This window comes from Arvicanthis niloticus, chromosome 16 (assembly GCF_011762505.2).
Source record: "Arvicanthis niloticus isolate mArvNil1 chromosome 16, mArvNil1.pat.X, whole genome shotgun sequence".
Classification (NCBI taxonomy): domain Eukaryota; kingdom Metazoa; phylum Chordata; class Mammalia; order Rodentia; family Muridae; genus Arvicanthis; species Arvicanthis niloticus.
In genome coordinates this window covers 9,805,035-9,826,799 of record NC_047673.1, presented here as the reverse complement: position 1 = coordinate 9,826,799, position 21,765 = coordinate 9,805,035, and the positions used below count along the sequence as shown (strand labels likewise).

The 21,765-nt window shown below is 45.2% G+C and overlaps 1 protein-coding gene across 2 annotated transcripts in view; it reads right to left on the bottom strand.

The window, feature by feature from the left end:
- Positions 1-7,027: 7,027 nt before the first annotated feature.
- Myom2 (myomesin 2) overlaps positions 7,028-21,765 on the bottom strand; it is a 69,636-nt gene continuing 54,898 nt past the window's right edge. For both annotated transcript variants that reach the window (XM_034520352.2, XM_076913872.1), the window contains exons 28-37: positions 20,624-20,691; positions 17,851-17,964; positions 17,596-17,683; positions 16,901-16,939; positions 15,146-15,251; positions 11,493-11,656; positions 11,224-11,260; positions 9,839-9,861; positions 9,308-9,363; positions 7,028-7,797 (exon numbers count right to left, since the gene is read on the bottom strand). In XM_034520352.2, coding sequence (XP_034376243.1) covers positions 7,486-7,797; positions 9,308-9,363; positions 9,839-9,861; positions 11,224-11,260; positions 11,493-11,656; positions 15,146-15,251; positions 16,901-16,939; positions 17,596-17,683; positions 17,851-17,964; positions 20,624-20,691 — 1,007 coding nt within the window. In that variant the 3' untranslated portion in view covers positions 7,028-7,485. The remainder of the gene's footprint in view (positions 7,798-9,307; positions 9,364-9,838; positions 9,862-11,223; positions 11,261-11,492; positions 11,657-15,145; positions 15,252-16,900; positions 16,940-17,595; positions 17,684-17,850; positions 17,965-20,623; positions 20,692-21,765) is intronic.

Sequence of the window (21,765 nt, the reverse complement as noted above, 5' to 3'; positions counted from 1 at the left end):
CTCCCTGTGCCTCAGTAGGATGGCACACCTGCCAGGATCTTTGAAATCATGGTGCCATAACTGGCAGAAGACAGTCTTGTTTCCCTCCTGGACTCTAGAACTGTCTGTATGTTATAGCTCCATGACCATCTCCACTGTCCTGATAACCACACAAGCACCTGCTTGAGACAAACTTCCACCTTGCTGGTTCCTTGGTTACGGATATGGCCCTTCAGAGTTGGCCTCCAGCAGGCTGCCAGCCTAATGTGTTCAAACACGGGCTGGTTATTATGTGTTTTACCCTGTGGAGGCCAGAGATCACTTTTCCTTGCCTTTTCTATGACCTGTTTTAAGTGATTTAATCAGGACTTGAGAGAAAAGATTGGGGAAAGGGGGAAGGAGTAATGGCTGCCATTGCCGATGGCATAACTTATTCTTTGTGGACCATTTCTCGGACAGGCAGCCAGGAAGTGGGAGAACAGCCACACTCAGTCCTCAGCCCATCTACATTCCAGCAGAACTGAGACATATCTTCCAAAAACTACTGAACAACGTATTTTAAGAGGCATTGGAAGGGGGTCCAGAGGGAAGTTCCAACATCCAGGACTGCAGCGAAGGTCCAGTGGTGAAATGGAGGGTCTGGTGAGTCTGAGGGACCAAAGGTCATGGAATAGAGTCCCTGTGTGCATAGGGGTGTGGTTGAGCTCAAGGAGCATTGGTTCCACTTTTTACATATAAGGAAACTGAGGCACAGAAGAAATGCCATCTATCCAAGGCTGCTTACCAGGTAAAACCCATTGTCCCTAACACTGAGCTGGAAATCATGTTTTTACAGCAATATATTGAAAGAAGCAGGGCTTGTGTGTCTGAGGAAGTTGAAGACCCTCTGTATCAGAACAGGAGCTGACAGATCAATGCACAGGACCGCAGCAGGTCATGTGGGACACTAGGAACCGGTGGCATTTCTTTGAAGTCATAACACTGAGCTGACTTGAGGTTCTGTTCTGTCAATATGCCATTGAGTGGACCCCTTCACCACAACACCCTGATGATACCATTTAGACATGCTCTGTTTAAGAAATAAGGTCATGATTCTGCAGGTAAAACAAGTCTAAATAGGAATTTAATCCACTTTAAGCCAATGAAAAATGTGGCTATCGTCTGTGATCTTTCATCCAATTCACTACTTAACTATTGCTCAAGAAAATCAATTAAAAATTTTGTAAAAGATGCTAAACTTCAGTTCTCATTATAGGAGAGGAAGGGGGCTTCTGATCTTCTGAGTGCTGCCCCTCCCACATACGATCAATAAGCAAAGCTCTGTTAAAAAGGACGCTGAAGGGCGGAGAAGGACTCCGGGGCTCACAGCTCCCTGGAGACCCAGGAAGTCCTTACTCAAACCTCATCACTATGTGATAGTGTTGCTGTATCCAGAGGTAACAGGAAGAATTCCAGTGTTGTAATTTACTGCTTTGAAAAATGAGGGAGCCCGCTGCCTTTGTCATGCCTCTCTGAAACATGGGATATTTAAAATTCACACCCCAGACTTAATGTAGAGATAGATCACACACTTTTATGGCTTCGGTGATGCAATGTGAGCCTTGTAATATCTCACAAGGTGTGTTTTATTCCTTCCAATGTGAGTCACGTGAAGATTAAGACGCTATATTATTGCCTTCGAACGACCTGCTATTTCCTGGAAACAGTAATTTGCCAGACCTGTCCTTGTCGCCGGTTTAAGTCTACCGCCTTGAACAACCTCCGTTCTCTTAAGTGATGGGTTTGCACCAAGGAAGCCTGCTGGCCAGACTGCTGTGCTGAGTGCCTTGGCGCCACCTAGTGGCTACTTATGGGATGACTACGGGAAGGCTTGTTCGTGGCCTTAAGGAACAAGAATCTTTAATAGACTAAGGTCAGAGGGTGCCGTTATTTTACAACTTAACTCCAAGAAAGAACAGAGAGAGGGGACATGAGAGCCGGCCCCACGTGGCAGAAGGAGGGAACCAACTCAGGTCAAGTGTCCCCTGTCTTCTATGTGCACCACGGCATGTGTGTATCCAGAGGAACACACACAATAAATCACGTGATATTTTTTTTAAGAAACTAGCACTTGTCAGAAAAAGTCTGAGCTTGAGACAATTGTACAGTGAAATGCAAGACACCTTTGAAAGGCCCTGAAAAGCCAGATCCACGTGAGCTTGGACTCCAAGACACAGCGAGAAGCTGGCTGCAGGCAACGCCACAGTTTTTTCTGTCCTAGAGATGAGGTACACATACAAGATAACTGGATTCTGGGAGAAAGATACCTAGGCAGGCTCTCTCCTTTGTCCTAGTCTCAGACAATGACTGTCCACTTATCCCAGGCCACACTAAAAGTGCCTGAACTCCCTTTGTAGCCTCACCCCAGAATCACATCTTGTGTGTTTGCCATGGGCATGTGTGCCAAATGTCAGGCTGTGTAAAACTAGGTGTCGTGAGCAGTTCCCAGCAGAAATAAAGGTTATCTGTAATTTTACTCGGTTCCTTGACAGGTTACTTTCTCTGTTGCTTTAATACTAATAGTAATAATAATAAACAATAACAAGAAGAAGGAGGAGGAGGGAGAGGAGGAGGAAGAAGAAGAGGAGGAAGAGGAGGAGGAAGACGAGGAGGAAGAAGAAGAGGAGGAGGAAGGAGGAGAACAACATCAACAACAACACCATGAACAAGAACGAGAGGAAGAAGAAGAAAAAGAAAATGAAGGTTATTTTGGCTCATGGCTTGAGAGCCTGACAGTGAAGGCAGAGAGGAAGCTGAGGCTGCTGGTCACATGGCACCCACAGGAAGGAGCCAGGGAGGATGAATGGGTGTTCAGCCCTCTGCCTACATTCAACCCAGGCCCAACAGAATGCATGGCACCACATACACCCAGGGTCACCCTCCTCAGTGATATCTTGAAAGGGCCTCACAGATGCCCAGAACATTGTTTCCTAGATTATCCTAACTCCATTAAGTCGACAGGCAGGGTGATCACCACACAGCCATGGAGATATGAATTGGGCTGGTCTTATTGTGATCATTTACACGGTGTCCATGTTTTACTGCTAAGACTGAATAGCAAGAAAAAAACAGCCCAGTCGCAAATGGGCAAAGGATCTAAACAGACACTTCTCAAAAAAAAAAAAAAAAAAAAAAAGAAAGAAAGAAAGAAAAGAAAAGAAAAGAAAAGAAAAGAAATGTACGGACACGGACAATGCTCATGACAGAAGAGGGGACCCTAACTCTCCAATGTCCTAGTTAGGGTAACTATTGCTGTGATAAAATATTACATGCAAAGCAACTTGGGGAGGAAAGGGTTTATGTGGCTTATGCTTCCATATTACTCTTCATCATTATAGGAAGTCAGGACAGGAACCTGGAGGCAGGAGCTGATACAGAGGCCATGGAGGGGGTGCTGCTTCCTGGCTTGCTCACTGTGATTTGCTCAGCCCGCTTTCTCACAGAATCCAAGACCACCAGCCCAGGAGAGGCGCCATCCCCAATAGGCTGGGCCACTCCCCCATCAATTATTAATTAAGAAAATGCCCTACATCTGCATCTCATGGTGGCATTTTTCTCAATTAAGGTTCCTTCCTTTCAGATTATTCTAGATTGTGTCAAGTTGACATAAAAAACCAGCCAGGACATCTGAGGAATAAACTAAGCATTCACAGCTGACCTTGGTCGGAGCCGAGGTAGATCAGGCGCTGGCTTATGTGATGGCAGCGTCTGCTATGACTGGGGCATTCGAAAATCAGCATCTTGCTCTCACATGAAGCAGAGACAAGGATGTTTCAAAGGGTTGGCCCTGGCTCCCAGGAGGAGGTTTTCTTATGAAAGGGCAGAGGAAGGACTGGCAAGGACTTTCCTGAAGTCCACACATGGGAGGAGCAGCATCAGGAAGGTGACATCCAAAGCTCCATCCAGACGACAGAAAAAGAATATTAGCAATGGTTGTTGACAAACGGTTACTAATTTCCACTCACTCGGAACTTCCTTTCCCAGCTACTTGAATCAAAAATGAACTAATGGTGTGGTCCTTCAGATACACTGCCTTTCTCTCACTTCCCTGCAGAGACCCCATCCCTCCACCAGGAATTGTCCAGCTGTCAGAGTTCCCATTTAGGAGAGACCCAAGAGTACAGTACTGTGGTGAGATGTGGGAAAGAAGTGGTCCCCATCACATGCATGCACAGTGCATCCTCTAACTGGCTGGAAATCTGCCCTGGTGGACAAGCATTACCTGGAACACGGGAAGGACTGCGCCCCCAGTTTGCCAACCCCTTCTCTGTGGGTGTGGACACAAAGTCACCTTCAAGTCAAGAATGGTTCTAATTATTTTAAGTGCGTCTACAATCAACCTCTGCCAGTGATGAACCCGCTCTGTCCTCTCTCGTCACAAACATCTGCTTTGTGTCATCATTACGGTTCATGTACACTTTATGAAATTCAATTTCTGAATCTATTTATGGTTTTTAATTTTCTAAGCCATTAACATTCATGTGCAGACTCTCTTGAGTTAAAACATTCCTTAGGAAAAAAAAAAAGCACCCATTTGCTGTAAGCAACTCTCTTGTCACCAGAGGAGTAAGCAGAGTATAGTGTCACACAGTACTGTGGTGGCCTTCTTTCCCCAGACTAGAGAAGAGGCCTTGGTGCTGCATAAGATACACGTGGTTTGTTGTCTGTAGACTTTAGATGTGTGCATGAATGCTCTGGAAACATCCGGTAATTGGAGAACAGTTTTTAAGTTCCCCCGACTTACTCAAAGGATATCTCAATATCCAGTATTCATTTACCATAAACTGGGTGTTTTCACAATTACCTACAGAGTAGATTTTATCTCATTGATGGCAAAATATCATTCCCCAAACTGAATGTGACTCATTTTCTAATCTTACACACTTTCCTTTTGGTCAAAGGATGAAGGAGAAAAAGCCATCAGTGAGTGGATCCAGCTGCTAACATTGCTTACAAGTAGAATGCTGACACAGTACTGATACAGTACCTCATAGATCCATCCTCTGTGCCGAAAGGAGAGGGGTGGGGCAAGGAATGGAAAGAGGAAGGATTCTCACAAACATGGTAAGACAACATTAAGTCCCTCAGAAGGCTGAAGGTTTTGCCCTTCCTGTTTGAGCTGGCTCCCTGTCACGCTCTTTCAGTGACCGTCAGAAGAGAGAGCCGTGGTGCAGATGCAGAGCCACAAGCCCCATACGTACGTGCATAATTAAAAATAAGTAAAATGACTGTAATAAATTGCAACCCTGCCTTATGAACCACACCTGCTAAATAAAGAGATGTATTTCTAAGCTAGAAAATCACTGAATTCTGCCCCAATAAATAAAGGTCTCACATGAAATAGAGTCTGTGCCTACCAACAGTGTTCCAGAAGTACGTGAGACATAAGACTGAATAAACTCAGCTGATTGACCATTTGACCGAGAATAGAAAACTAACCAGGTCCTTGTTGCCACTCCCTGGGCTGCAGCAGGATCCACTGGCATTTCAGGATGCCAGTACCATCTAAGAAAAGAATGAGGGGATGTTAAAAGGATTGGCTTTTTATGATCAGTAATATTTAACAGGATCTAGACTCAATAGGAAACAAACCTTTGTGAGGAACTGTTGTGTGACAGTTACCTCAGACTGAAACATTCCATCCTGCAAGGAAGCTCCTTAAGCAGGAAGGAGAACAACTCAAAACAGCTTCAGGAAGTCCCTGAAACTGACTGGATTCACTAGGCCCTTCCCTGCCAGATTAACCAATAAAAGTTGAGAGTCTGCCTCAGAAGGAAGGAAACTGAGCTGCAAAGAACCTCAGAGAAGAAAAACTGCAAAGCTGATTCTAAGACCAGACCAGCTAACTGGAAAATACAGAAACCAGCCAGGCTCCCTGGAAGAGATTTAAACCAACCGAGGCACCTGGAAAGAACACTCTCCAACTGTTGACCTGACTGTGGGCTGAGCGGTGTGCTCCAGGTTCCCAGCTTTGCGAGCTGTCACTCATGCTGGGGTGGGCTTCAGGGATGTAGCTGTCTTTGAATCTGTTCTGCTCCTGTAAGTAAACCCTTAGCCACATGTCTATACGTAACCTCATTGGTTCACCAAGTTGGACTTTTGTGAACTTTGACCAAAGTCTGAACTTTGGTCTGTTGTGGCCTCCTTATCTGGGGGCATAGACCCACGAAAAGTTGTGTCGTACAGCAGGGAGTTCCTAGATTAGGTCAGCTGAGATGGGAGACTCACTGCTCTGTAGGTTGAGGTTCTAGACTGAATAGAGAGAGAGTGAGCTACACACCAGGATTTGCCTCTCTGCTTTTAGGCTGTGGACACAGTGAGACCAGTTGCCTCAGATTCCTGCAGCCATGCCTGTGTACTGTGAGCTAAAATAACCCCTCCTTTCCTGGTGTTGCTTTGCTCAAACATTTGGTCACAGTGACAGTAAAAGCAACTAATTTTAATGACCCAAAGAGGTAAGACGTATTTAACCCAGGAACCTTTCTGCTCCAAAGCAACTATGATACTAGTGGGGTAGGATTTTCTTAACCGAGGAACTCGGGCCTCTTACAGGAAGCCTGTAGTCACCCTGTGCATTTTTCAGTGTCACCCAAGTAGGTCTGACCTCAGCCAGTCTTCCATTTTTTTCACCTTACTGACCACTACAGTGCTCCTTGCCAATAAGGTGCTACTTCCCCTTAGACTCTGCCTAGTTTAGTCAGTGTGTCAGAACACAGCAAAGCTACACACACAGTTTTTGCTTTCCTCTACAAAAAAAAATTTTTTAAATCCATTGTCTTCGAGCCTCACAGAATGCAAGTCTCTCAGGACTCTTGACTGAGGGTCCCTCTCTGTATCTATGTCAGTGGACGGAGCTACAGGAGGGATCCCTTCCAGGGGCTGTCTCCCATCCCTGGTTCTTTGGACGTGATCCATGGTCCACAGAAGCATAAAGGCCAAAAACCTTAGCGAGCCAAGACAGGGACGTGTAGGTAAGCAGGATGCTGGCACAGAAACCACAGCAAGATGTCTTTTATTTTCTTTATTAGCCTAAAGCAAGACAAGAAGGTAAGCAAGTAGCTTGCTCAAAGTCTCCACAAAGGGTTTCCAGAGATGTGCCCTGCAGGCCCCACCACTCCCCTCAGGATGGTCGTAACTATCCAGACCACCACACGCTAGGACCCTCTGAGGCTCAGTCCACATATCTATCGCCCTGGATGTGCCAGCTGCTCTCTCTCAGCCTACTCTCCACTGCCATCCAGTCTCAGCCTCACACACGTCTTTCAGTCTTATGTTCAAAAACATTTGCTTTTCCTCCACACATAAGATTTGCATTGCAAAGGGCAAGATCAAAAGTCTAGTGTGCGATCGCCCATCTGGCCACACATGATCTCACGCCAAACTGGCATCCACTCAGCACAGCATACAACGTCCTAAGTCCTCCAAACGTCCCGCCCATCTCTCCAGCCCAGGGCAGACGGGATCCCCTTAATCAGATGAGGTGGAGGCTGGGATGAGCTTGGGTTTGGCTTGCTGTGGAGGTGAGACGTCTGGGATCTTCTCCCCATGTTTGTACACACTGACGGTGACATCGATCTTCTCTCCTCCATATTTATTCTTCACATTGATGCTGTACTTGCCCGAGTCCTCGGCAGTCACCCCCTGAATGGTCAGGCTGACGTACTTGGACTGCTCCACCTTCACTGAGAAGTGCTCGCTGAGGTCAATGTCTTTGTCGTTCTTAAACCAGACCACCTCAGGATCCGGATTTCCAAACACTGTGCAGGTGAGGTTCAAGGTCTAAGGAGAGAAGATGTGGGTGGGAAAAGACAGTTAGGAAAAGTATTGGAGAGAGGGAAACAGGTGGGTATGATCAAGATACATTGTATACATGTATGGAATCTACCAATAATACATTTCCAAAGGAAAGAAAAGGCCACAGTGCTCTCTGTCATGCATCTGTTGATCAACAAACCCTCATAGACACAAACTCTGAAGGGAGATGGGAGCAGAGGAACCCTGTGCTATGGGGGAGGGGCTGAGGAAAACTGTGGAATAGTTCTGCTTATTCCAAGGTCTAACCTGGGTTAAACCTGGAGGATGGATTAGCTCTGTTATCAGTCCATCGAACTTGTTTTTAAACTTTTTAAGTTTGTCTATTCCCTATTTATGTGCACTCCTGTATGTCTGTGGGGGGGGGATGTATGTGTGTGAGTGTAGCTCTTTGTGGAGGGCAGGATAAGATGTCAGATCCCCTGGAGTTGGAGTTAGTGGAAGTTGTGAGGCACCCAGCATGGGGGTCGGGAGCTGAATCTCCACCCTCTCTTTAAAGGAAGCCCTTGCTCTTACCAGATGAGGCATCCGACAGTCCCTACACTTCCTTTATGTTCAGATTTAGGGGGTCTGTCTTCCAAGTCCCTCTGGAAAATTCAGAGAATGTTCTCTCTGTACCTCCTCACTCAGATGCAGCAACTGCACGCTTGCCTGGGCTCAAGCCACTTACAGCCGGTGACTGTTCATTTCACAGTCACATCTTCTGTGATGTCACACTTACTCCATCTCAGGAGCTTTCTATGCATTCACTAGCTGTTAAAGAGGCCTATAAATTTTGCATTTAGGCCTAATAAAGTCCTTTGAAGTGCCTATGTCCCTGTGACATTGAACTGGAATCATGCAGCAGAGGTGCCAATTAGATATCAATAACTCTACTGATGGGAGGCAAATTAAAGCCTCAATTATGGATTCTAAAATGACCTTGGAAATTGGAGCAGGGTGTTTTTCTTTTCTTTAATATTGAAAATGTTTTGACTGTTCACATTCGAAGGCAGTGGCTCACAGTTTCAGAGCAGATGGGAGTTTACCCACCACCTCATTCAGAGAAGCTCCTGAACCAGATGCCAACACACCCATGGCCACCAAAGTCCTTAAAACAACTCCTTGGGTCACACAACAAGCCTAGTGTCTGAGGATTTGCAATACTGGCTGTTGCTGTTGCTGCTGTTGTTGTTACTGCTGCTGCTGCTGCTGCTGCTGTTCTTTTCCTCAGTGCTGAGAGGGAAGCTGATTGCCTCACACACTTGCCAATGCCCCTAACAGTAAGGCACATCCCAACCTTGACTATTAAGCTAACCCACCTCTCTGTTTGCAGAGGGCAGCAGCCCAGTGGGAGGCAGCTCTGAGTGCCATGCAGGCTGAGTGGGGAAGGATTCCTGCTCTCGGGCTCCTCTGTGTCCCATCCTGAGATGAAAGCTGCGCTCTACCCTGTGATGTGACACTCATCCCAGTCCTGTCCCCAACAGTCTGCTCTCACCTTGCCCTCCATTATGGTCACCACATCGGGTAAGCCGCCAATCACCTTGCCACGATCTACAATGGAAAAGAGCCAGGTTGAAGAGGCACCATCCCAGAGACCCTACAAGAGGCCTGAAGCTGGTATCAAATGATAAACAAGGTGAAAACAGGAAATAACAAGCTCATACCCAGGAGATGACACAGAGAGCTTTATTCTAGGTAGAAAAAACTACCATGGGACAACAAAAAATGACTGACTCTGCAGGTTAGGGGACAAGTGACACCAAGGAAATAGAAATGAAAGTCAACCAAACCAAGGCAGTCACATCAAGGAGAAAGAGCTAACTTCACAGAGGAGAGGGTCCTGGTCTCTGGGGAACAGAATCTTATAAGAGTTGTGTACAGACATGAAGAAGGGGTCAGGTGAGACACAGAAAATCAGGGTGCACTTAAACTGGGGAAGGAAGGTTGGTTGTTACTGAGCCATTAAATCAACTACATGAAGTGTGCACCTCCCCAACCCAAACTCTATCTCCCAACAAATACTCACTCTTCTCGGCAAATGCAGCAGCCCTAGAAATTACAAGAAGGAGAGAGAGAAAAGAGAGAGAGAGAGACAGAGACAGAGAAAGAGAGAGAGCTATTAGAAATCATACCGTGCACATGAAAAGTTGGCTAGCAGTGAGAGCAAATAAAGAAGAAACATCCAATGACACATAGCTATCACTATATAGCTACTCCCCATTGGTTCCAGAGCTGAGCCCCAAGGATAGCAAACTCTATGGCTGTGTGGGTCCCTGAGATGTGCAGGTGCTGTCTTCATGCATAGTGTATACTCATCCTCCTGGGTCTTGTCAGTCATCTCTAGTCACTTACAATACCCAATGGAGTAGATATCATGTGAAGAGTTCCTAGCCTGTTATTTTGGGAATGATGACAGGGAAAGGCCTGTAGGGACGTGCTTGCTGCCTTTGCCATGTTTTTAATTGTGGTTGGATCTGAGGGTGTAGAGCCTGTACCCACACAGAGGAATTGTGCTCCAGTTACTTGCTGTTGGGAAGGATGCTAAAGCCAAAAGAAAGACGAGCATGCAAGCCTTCACATCAACTGCCTTCCTCAATTGCTTTCCACCATGTTATTAGGATCTATCTCTCTCTCTCTCTCTCTCTCTCTCTCTCTCTCTCTCTCTCTCTCTCTCTCCTCCCTGTGTGTCTATCTGTCTCTCTGTGTGTCTCCCTGTCTCCCTGTCTGTCTGTCTGTCTGTCTCTGTCTGTCTGTCTGTCTGTCTGTCTGTCTGTCTGTCTATCTATCTTTCAACCTGGAGCTTGCTGATTTGGCTAGACTGGCTGGCCAGAAACCTAGGGATGCTCCTGCCCCTGCCTGCCCAGTGCTCAGGTTACAGGTGTGCCCTTCTGTAGCCAGCTTCCTTTTGTAAGCACGGGTTCTAAGGACCCACTTGATTCACTAAGCCAACTCCTAGACCCCAGGCATTTTGTTAAACTGTCAATTTCTGATTTATCACACTTCTCACATATCCACTTGACAAAGGTATCTCGAATAAGTAAGAGCCAAGGACTGTCCTCGGCTTTAATATTATAAAACTCAGACACTCGTTTGAAATTCTGAAGCATTCTTTAACAGTTGCTCTGTGTGGCATGTCACCTGGGTTATGATGATTTACAAGATCCATCATTTTAAACATTTAAAGTAATCCAGGGTTCTGACACCCTGAGGAAGCTGATACACAATGCATTTCTAGTGTAGGAAAAAAAATGGTGGCCCTGCTACATATTGCATTACTTAAATTGCTATTTTTATCCCAGGAACAGAGCATCCTTGGAATCATGAAGGCATTTATAAATGATCCTGTCCAGAATAAACCCTTCAGCCCTCACGCCCCCATCAGGCACAGGGATAACAAGCTGTGGGCCTTACTTGAGCTGCTGGAACTCGGCATATGCTTCATCAAAAGCTGCAAGGAAACAATCCATATGTCACTCTTGTCCCCGAGTGTTTAATTCTCATCCACTCAGATATTCTACTAGATAACTGATGAAATGAAAACTGACAAGCAATCAAACTAATCAATTGATTTTTCTCAGCTAATTTCCTCTGATTGAAAGTCATGTCATTGAGTGGATTATCATGCACCCTTATTTTTTCAGTACCGATGTGGGTTGTTGACTACAGTGAATTTCTCGTACCTTGTCCAGAGAGGTCCAGCGAGCGTTGGTGGTTGTCTTTGCCATCGAAAATCTCAAACGTGTATTTCCCCTTGTCCTTCTCTGTGGGCTCGCAGATCTGCAGCCATGCCATCTCCTCGCTTCCTCCGATCCGCATGTGCTCACTGGAGGAGATCTTAGCCTCTCTAGGAAACAACATGGGCATGGTCAGTTCAGCCTCCAGATCTCATGTTCACGCCTGTCAGGATGCACTTGAATGTCCGTGTGAGAAGGGTCTGCTTGCTCACATCTGGTTGGGAAGGATCTACTCATGCTCATGCCAATAGCATTGTAGGTTTTGGGGGATTTTTTTCTGGCTATTATAAACTTGAGTACATCAATAATTTGGGCCTGAAACCTTTCAAAGTCAAATTGCTACAATTTAAAGGACTTCAAAATACATGATTAAGTGTGGCCGTTCCTAAGAATATTAGGCATGGAGCCTATGACTTGACATGCCAATTCCATCTCTAGGTTCCTGTTCAAAAGCTAAAAGCAGGGACCTAGACACAGGAACACTCAACATCCATAGACACTTCAACACTCAATATCCACACAGCATCATTCACAACAGGCAATGTGGACAGCTACGTGGGCCCTGACAGATGAATGGATAATTAAACTTCAGTTTATCTGCATGGTGGAAGACTCCTGGTCCTTTAAAAAGAAGGGAACTGGCACACACACTACAACATGCATGACTTCTGAGGACATGATGCTACATTTAAAATGCTGGTCACGTGAGGACAAGCATGTTTCTACAACCTGAGTGCACCAGAGTCACCACACTCAAGAGCAGAGAGTGTAATGAGGCTAGTGTACAAGAAAAACAGACTTCTGTTTTACAGCCAAAGGCTCTGAAGACGGTTCCCCATGGCACGGTTGCTCTGCACCTTTACAATGTATAAAATAATAAATTTTATGTTATATGTATTCTACCCCCAACTTTTATGATGTGAGACTAAAGCACCCGATCCTGTCACCATCCTCTAAGTCCTCAGAATGTCAGACCACACCTATTGTCAAGCCAGCCTGCTTGATGTGGACATAGGTTTACAGTTCATACATGTTTCATGTGTATACATCATTTTCAAGTTACTACAATTTGGAGGACTGGTTAGAGGCTTGCTGAGAAGGCCATGGGCTTATAGTAGTTCTGTTGTCCTTGCTGGCCACTGTGTACTCTATAGTTCAATGAAAGAAAGTAATTCCCTGGGCCTCTTTACTGTAAAATAGCTCTGGCAGGGAATACTCACATGTCAATTCAAGATAGAAAAGTAACTCATACTATGAGAGCAAAGTGCCAGGAATGTAAGCAGATGGGAGGGAGAAAACCAGGAAGGCTCCGTGGAAGACCAGCCAAGCAGGGATAAAAAGATGTAATATCAAGGTACTACGTATGCCCAGCAGAGCACAGAATACTCCTGGCAAGAGGATGCATAGGGACTTGGTACCCTTGGGAAGGCAGAACCCAGAGGCCAAAGCTATAGATTAGGCTTACAGCTTTTCAGGTCGAATGCTTTGTCCACAATCTGATGGGTTCATTCTAGTCAACTGGCTCTTTGCCTGAGGGTGGCACACACCAATACTAGATAGACCTCCAATGAGCTCAGAGAAATCTCTATTACTAAAGCAATGAAAGGGTCATGTCAATACTCACAACTGCCTATGTCTACCTAAAAGCATTAATGGGACTTTATATAGTTTTATGGTTCTGTGAAAAGAAAATTCTTTCAACATAAATGTACTGTGCAATCAGACTCCCTGCCAGACTCCATGAGCCGATTCTCCAAGTGAGAGTTAGACAGTGTCTCACATCTCACATAGACCCGTCCAAGCACACAGTAGGGAGTTACAACCAGGCTGCTGATGCTTCCTCCAAAGCCAGAAGGATATGAGGTAATGGGTTCAAAGTGAGCTGACACATTGATAAGGCCTCCTAACGCCCCAGCCAGCCCTGTAATGACTCCATGGTGTATAAAGAGTGTAGCATTGACCCTGGTTGTCAGAGGAAGACAGCATCTACCTCACCTAGGGATTTACAATCTGCTTCAAGTGCTGTGTGACTCACTGGCCACCATCCCTAAGTCTGTAATAACTCCTGCAGCCTGTTCAGTCTTGCCCTACCACATGCTACCCATGTGGGCCTTAAATCTGGAGATGTCATTTTCTCTGTCTCTACAACTCAAATACACTGTAAGCACACAGAGCTCTGTCACAGGTCACAGTGGCTGGTAGCCCTTACCAGAGTGGGAGAGAATCCATCCATCACCTCACGTTCCTACTGGAAGCCATTACCTCTCCCATCCTGTCTAAAGATCCTAAAGGTGAGGTGTAGGCGACAGAGGGCACCTCATTCTTGAGGTAGTTGGGTCCACTAAGATTCAGGGAAGTCATTAGCCCAATGTGACCACTGCAGGAGAGTTCTCCCAAACTCAGGGAATGTACCTATGCTGAGGTCAAAGAACGCTAGCTTTGTTTTGTCTATAATGACAGCAAGAACTCCCGTGAGTGGCTGGGGTTCCTCTCAGCCTGGAGTGGTCCATTCTCTGACCATCGAGCTTTACCACATCTGCCTGATACATTAATTTCACTCTCCAGCAAGAAAACAGGGTTCTTTTCTGCAGAACGTTTGGCTGCATCTCGTCAGCTCATTTCTCAACTGTGAGCATGGATTCCCAATCTTCTATTTAAAGTGGCATTTTCTGCATCCCTTGATACATGGCATTGCTTGAAAGCAAGGAACAAATGTCTGTGTCTAAGTCTGCATTCTGTAAAATTCTCATGGACATCTATGGACTAAATGTCACCCTGGTGGGGATGTAGAGACAAACTTGGTGGAGGAAGAAGCAATATTGTGGGTAGATTGGGGAGCTTGAGGCAACACAGGCTCCCATGACTCCATGAGGAGTCCTGATCTACTATATCTGATGTGACACAACTCCTGGCACATGGGCAAAACAACCCAAAGGACTAGACATCGTAGCTACTTCCCCTGTCTTCATGGAAGTCTCCCCCTGAGGGGAGGGGCCCTACAGGTTCATGGACAGGCAAGTCAGATTCAGCTAACATAGGTTGTACCCCAATTTGCCCTTGAATACATAATTGGCTAAAAAGCTTGTGTAAAAAACAATAAAGTTAGATCTGCACTTTATGCTGGTTCTGATCTCCAAAGTCTGAATCCTGGGCATCATTGTAGGCTATCCACTGCTTCCCAGTCCCTGTTCTCACATCATCCACTGATGCAGGTTTCCCTATACCCTCTGTTGTTATTTTAACTATTGGGCTTATTTGGGTTCTTGTCTTCTTACTGTGTCTATTGAGAATGCCACTGGTTGGAAGGTTGGAGCTTGGACACTAAACACTGGTTCCCTTGCTCTCTTCTCCATACCAGGAAGAAGCTTTAAGCATTGTCACCACCATCAGTGAGCAGAGCCGTGAGAAAGCTGTTGATACCTTCTGGCATTTCCTTTTCTTTCTCCTTTGCCCAGACCCTCCCCATCTGCCCCGCAGCCCACCCAGCCTAAACTTGGCACAATGATCGAGAACAAGGTCATGGCCCGCAGTTCGCCAAGAGTACCATATCCAGTCCTGGGATTCTGCAGCCACCCATGGTCATGTGCTCTCATACTTACTTGTGATACCAGCTGACCTTCATTTCCTCTGTGAAATACTTCATGAAACACTGAAGCCGGATGCCCTCTGGAGTGCAGAGAACCTTCAGGGGTGAGGCAGAGGCTCCTGTAGATAACCAGATGCTATCTCAGATCTCAGAGAAGTGGGACAGACCCATGCATGGCCTGATGGGAAGGTACATCCATCCACAGCATCAATGCATCCCTCCTCAAGTTGGTAGTCATCCCTGTCAGTGCCACAGAGGCTCCCACCTCATTCCTGTGTCACATGCTTTCATTAAACACAATTTTGCCCTGCCAGAGAACTTTAAATGGCCTTTGCTTAAGACAAAAGAAACATTTTTTTAAAATCTACCCCTGGCCCTTAGCAGTTTAGTTTGCACAGACAGTCTTGTTGACAACGACTGAAAACTTCTAGAATCTGAAGAGGTGGGAGGAGTCACAATGCATGGAAAAGTCAGAGTCAGGGAAATTGGAGGATGTGACTGGAATCCTCTGTTCTCAAGACATCTGTACCTCACTCTTCTCTTCCTGCAATGTCACAGAGATGCTGGGGGGTCTAATTACACAGAGACTTCTGTGCTTGCTCTCCATCCCTGCCTCAGTCCCCATCAAAGATTCCTGCGTCTGCTTTGTGTGAGGTGTGACCTGAGAGTTTCAGAATCATCATTTGAGGGCACTGTCAGCTCTCTACATGTGACCAGCTCTGTCATCGTCAGGTGGCCCGTTCTCATGGCTGGCACATTATGAGCTAGGTAATGCAAAGCAGCTCCCTGGAGTGTAAGAGCAAAGCCACTCTTAATGGCTTTGTTTGCCTACCAAGCAGAATACACACCCATGGGGTCAGTACATGACTCACTGGAAGCCAAATGTAGTCCAGCCCATTCACCAAACAAAAACAAAAGGTCTGCCTCACAAGGCCATTTGTGAAAGCATTAGAGGTAAGTGTACAGTGGTTTTCATGGAAATTCTAAGAAAGCACAAGCCTCTGCAATTGAGGTGATGGGGACGTGGGTTCTGGTAAGTCTTGACCCACATGGTTGCACATCCACTGGCTTATGCACACTTTGGTTACTCGATCAGAAAATGTAACTTGGGTATTCTCTAGCTGATGTGTCTAACCCTTTGACATTATAACAACGTTCACGTCTACAAAATTCACACTGGAGAACCTCACAACGGGCTTACAGGAAGGAAAATTCCAGTGAGTTTATGATTTTGCGTTGAGCCACATTCATAGCTATCCTTGACTTTGTGCAGTCACATGTGGCCAATGCATCATAGATTGGGCATGCTTACAAACCTAGAGAGTCTAGACATTACGAGTTGTTAACATGAAAGCTACTGTTTGTTCATTTATAAGTGCCATTTTTGCTTTCCCAGTTTCTATACAAGGGCAACTGTCTCAATGCACAGACTGTGAGATTGGAGTGTAAGTATCTACTGTTCCTATTCACTGTTTGAATAAAGACTAATAGCAATTTTGGACAAAAAAAAAATTGCCCCGGTTGAGGAAGGGCAAATTGGCAGTGGTGGCTGGTGGTCAAGGGCAGAGGGAGCTCCAGGACTCACATTTTAACACTCTGAAGGAGCATCATGGAGTGGCCAGGTAACCAGTCATTCCACTGTCACCTACCCAAGTCCAGGCATGGGACACACTCTGGCCATTAACATATTCTGAGAAGTGACTGCATACCCCAGGAATCAGAGATGCTTCAGCCAACAAGACTTGAAACCCCAGGGGCTTTTACTCACCACACACACGACTCATTGCCAAGACCATGTCCTCGTACACTGGAAGGGAGAAGGGAAATGTAACATCACGGGGTACAACTTTAACAGAAAGCAGCATTTTCCATGTCTAATTAAATTGACACAGGAAACGGTGAAATTCATTTGAAAAATGAAACATTAAAATGGCAATATTTGTCCATAAAAGGCTTATGTGCACCATAAATCCTTCTAACCTATTCGCTTTTTAAATGTGGGACAAGAACATTTTGTTCAACATAAATCCAACTGTACATTGAATCGAATAACTTCATAAGAGCTTCAATCATCTTAACTACATCCATAGGGAATCAAACCTGGCTTCTGATGAGGGGCGGGAAATGACATTTCATCTAAGCCTGGAGTGATACTGTGTGTTTCTTTGATGCTCTTAATGCAGACAAAGTACAATCTGTTTTTCTTATACAATGTCATTACAGAGCCAAAATGCACCCAGCTCAGAGTGTGCGTGAGTGCACTGGCATAGCACCTGCCATTCATGGACAGAATGGAGTTCTGCCATCTCAGAGGACACAACTATAGCTCCCACAGAGCCCATATCACACAGGCAGATATGTCCAGCAGATATGCTCAACAGATATGCACACAGCTAAGGGTACTCGTGAGCATTCCATGGACAGAATGGATTTTACTATAAGACAAAGAAGGCACCATTTTACCTTTGCCAGCTATTTCCAGAACAGATACATCTTGACCTCTGTCATCTTTCAAGGTTGCTTTGTATTCACCATGGTCCTTCTTAGACAACTATGAATAAAACACATCCCATATTAATACAGAATCAAGTACCACAATACAAGATGTTGATTCAGACATTTTCCTCACAAAACATGGGAAATCGGTGCTTGAATTGGAAGGCACTGCCAAGTTTACAAGTTGTGGAGAGCAGTTTTGTTTCTGTGGCTGCATAGTACCTTTGGTATAAGCAGCTCACAGACCCCCTTCTCCAGGTCTGGCAGTGTCTCGGTTTCATAAAGAACATCATCCTTGAGCCATTTGAAAACAGTTTCCTTCTTGGTGTTTGCAACCTGCAAAACAGAAATCCTAAGTGAATTACAATGGCTCGGAAGAAAAAAAAAAATCCTTCAAGGTTAGTGAACCTGTCCCTAAAGAAGACACCAGCATTTACCCCTCAAAGGCTCAGCAAGGCGCTCCTGGAAGACCTGTCACTTCTAATAATGGTAAAAGCATTTCTCAATTGTCTTCTGAAAACAGTGAGCCCTGGAAGCTGCTACCAAGAGGACCCATGTAGTCAGTAGGTGTGAAAATCTCATGTTTAATGGGAAGTGTCACTAATGGGGCCTGAGCAAAGTGCTTTGATCGGTGGATCCAAAACTCTGTGTGTCACTGAGAAACCACTCTTTGAAAGTGGGGGATTCATGGGCATGAACACAGAGGAGTGAGCCATGGAGGGGGGAGCTTCCCTATGTGGGGATTCCTCTCAACTGACCCTCTGGCTTTAGAAGCTAAGCTTTGCAGGGTTCTGATAGAGTGTAACCACACTCACACATATGTTGCCGATGTGCTGTCTCAAGAAGACATTCTGCTTTGTGTGACAGATGTTGGACATTAGATAGCATTGGATTCCAGGAGGCTGGGGAGTCTGTATCCCCATTCATACAGACCCCATACAAGTAATGCCAGCAATGGAACATTACAAATGATGATGTCATGGGACTAGCTCCATAAACTAGTAATGCCATGTGTTTGGAACTTCCACAGCAGCTATATGTTATATTGTCACCAGTGACAATGGGAAATAATCACATACCCATACTGTAGGTACTTTTGCCTGAGTTAGTCCCCAGAATCAAAAGCCAGCCCAGCACAGAAAAGCCATTCACAGTATCTAAGGAATGGATGGAGATCATGCACCAGCCACTCTGGAAGCATCTCTCCCCATCTTCATCACAGAACATGAGTGAACACACATCATAGGGTGGTAGCTTCCTGATCTTTCTGGGTCTCCCTGCTGTGCCAACCTCTGCCATCCTTCCCTGCCTCTAGGTTCATGCTGTTCATCAAGGTAGAAGCTGCTACTGCATGTGTGGAATCAAAGCCTTTCCTATACCCTTCAGTCTCTTCTCAAAACAGCCTCAATCTACCTGTGTGTGGGTAGAGGGGTCTCCCCCTACGCATAGCCACCATGTGTCTTCTCCGACCCCGTGATACATCTCTGCCTGCAATTCATCTCTGACGCTCAAGTGCCTAATGTGTACAGGAGTAAGCAAAAAGACTTAGAAACAAGCTAATTCCTCAGACATCACATGCACACCACACCCATCTCCAAGGGACTCTGCTCTTCCTTCACCCTGCTCTGTGTGACAAACTCCCAAAACACCTTCTTCTTCTTATGATTACAGTTTCTGTTAAACACTTTTGTTTTCGAATGCTTTTCTGTAAAGGTAAAAGTCTCTCCTAACATATAGTATTTCCTGTACATTTTTGTTACGTAAATCAATTAAGAAGTGTCACTTGTCACGGTATCACTTAATGAAATAATACTCAGAAAGATGTTTTGCAGCATGTATCGAAAACCAAATGCATGAGATTGTAGAATACTCAAGGTTCAAGAGCGATTTCTTTCATTTTCCTGATATCTGTGTCTACCAGTCTATGCATCTCTGTGGTCAGGGAACTGAAGGTAGTTTCAAACATTTATGGTCAGTTACATAGCACTAGAGCCCCAAGAAGTAGACCTTACATTTTTCCCTGTCCTTAGGATACAGGAAGATCAGTATGTACTTCGGCTATGGTCAGAACCAAAGCGACCATCACCCTCCTTATTCCCTGGCCTAACCTCTGACCTTTTAATGATCTGAGGTTTATAATGCCGAGGCTTAGAAATGCAAAGTAGAAGCCCATACCTCTCCATGCATGGCAATCATTTCAGAAAACTGGTATTTTTCCAGTGTAAACTGCCTATAAAAACAGCTTATTGTTCAGAAAAGGGCTAGCCTCTTGCTTCCAAATGTCAACACTTCAGACTCCCATACAACACCCAGTCCTTCTCACCCACTGACTCAGCCTCTCTCAATATAGTTCTATGTTATTGTGCAAAATGCACATAACGTTTTGTCTTCTGACTGTGGTTAAAGATGCCGTTCAGTTCCCGGCTTGTCACCGCACTCCCCTGTACCCATTTCTCATCCTGAACCATGGAGCCCCACCATGCTGGAATGACCTGCTTATTTTCTTCTATCCAACTTGGGCTTTAAGTAATTTGTAAGTAGCTTAAGGGAAAAAAATGCACCACCATCATTTATCCTCGGCTCTTTCTCAGTGACTTGCTTAAAACACAACTTAGAAAACAAGCTTCTTTAGCTACTGAGTTAGTAGCAAAAACTTAAAGACCTGCTCCCCAAATGTGCCTTTTACTCCCTGATGGTCCTGTGAAAATCATGGCAGGTGTACTTCCTCATGACACACCTTCTCGGGGACTGGCTGCTAACGTTCTAAGTCAACGTCTACGCTGCGGTAAACCTAACTCCTTGGATTCTCCTTCGGAGAATTATCATGACACTAATGCTCTCTGAAGGAACTTAACATCTAAGTTCCACAGGGTTCCCTAAACCCTGAAGTCTCTGTCTATTCCTTCCTACACCTAGATCAGCACGTCACTCCTTAGAGCTGCTCACTAACCAGCCTCTCTTGTGAGGAACAAGAAGAACCTGCTGGGTCTCTTACCTTACAGACAAGCCGAACTTCACACTCTTCAGTAACATCCCAGTGCAAATACTCAGCAAAATGAGGGCCTGTGGGAAAAGAGAACATTCTAAAATAAGAATTTACATTACAGACAAATAGATCTTATATACACATATGCATGTATATTTAAATATACATTAAATTTTGATATATAAACATAGTTGACTGGAGGAATTTGCTGGACCCTATAAAGCTAAGGTACTTCTCATAGACCTGAAGTTGACCTGCCTTCAAGCTGAGTCTCTCTTGAGCCTCCTCTTCCTAGTGGGATACACAGCTCCTTCCACCCCCACCCCTTGCTGGTGCATGGGGTCTATCGCTTTTTAGACATTTACACTATTCAGCTCACCACATTCTCCTTCCCCGGGCCGCACGTCTGACTGAGCACTGAGCAGGGTAGTAATAAAATCTTTGAAGTAAGGGAATTAGTGAGGATGAGATGTAGACAGAGCAGTGACCTCGCAACTTTGTAAACGCTGTTGTTTCCCATCAGAGATGGAGCCATGTACGGTTCTCAAAAGTATCAATCATTTCTATCTAAATAAGCATGGAGCAAGCCAGAGCCTAATAAATCCATTTTCTCATTCAACACAAAAATCTAAAGCAGTTTGGAGACTTAAGTACTGATTTTTTTTTTACACTAATACATTTTATAAGGCTAGAATTCAATTGGTGTCTTGTGGAAGTGCTCAGTCAGGGGTACCTGGGAGGAACTGGCAGGAGGGAAGGGAGGACAGAAAGTGATGTGATTCTATCCCAATTCAAAATATATTTTTAAAAACCTGTGGGAAAAACAAGGCAGAATAAAGAGTGGTCTGGACACTGTGATGGGGGTAGTCAGAAAAGTCCATCTGACTTATCAGATGCTAGGCTGAAGTAGGCAGAGAATTTGGCTATCCTGAGCTCCACCAGCTTCGGTAAAGCTCAGGCATTCTCATTAACATGGGGCAGGCAGAGAAAAATGTGGAAAGAAGGGTGTTGGGAAGGATTGTCAATCTGCAGGGAATAGCGGCTGGTTAGAGAGATCCTCATCAGAGAATATAAAAATCAAGGGATATCCAGGGTCAGCTAAGATACACCTAGAGGGCTAAAGACAGAGACATCTCCTAATTTGCACAACA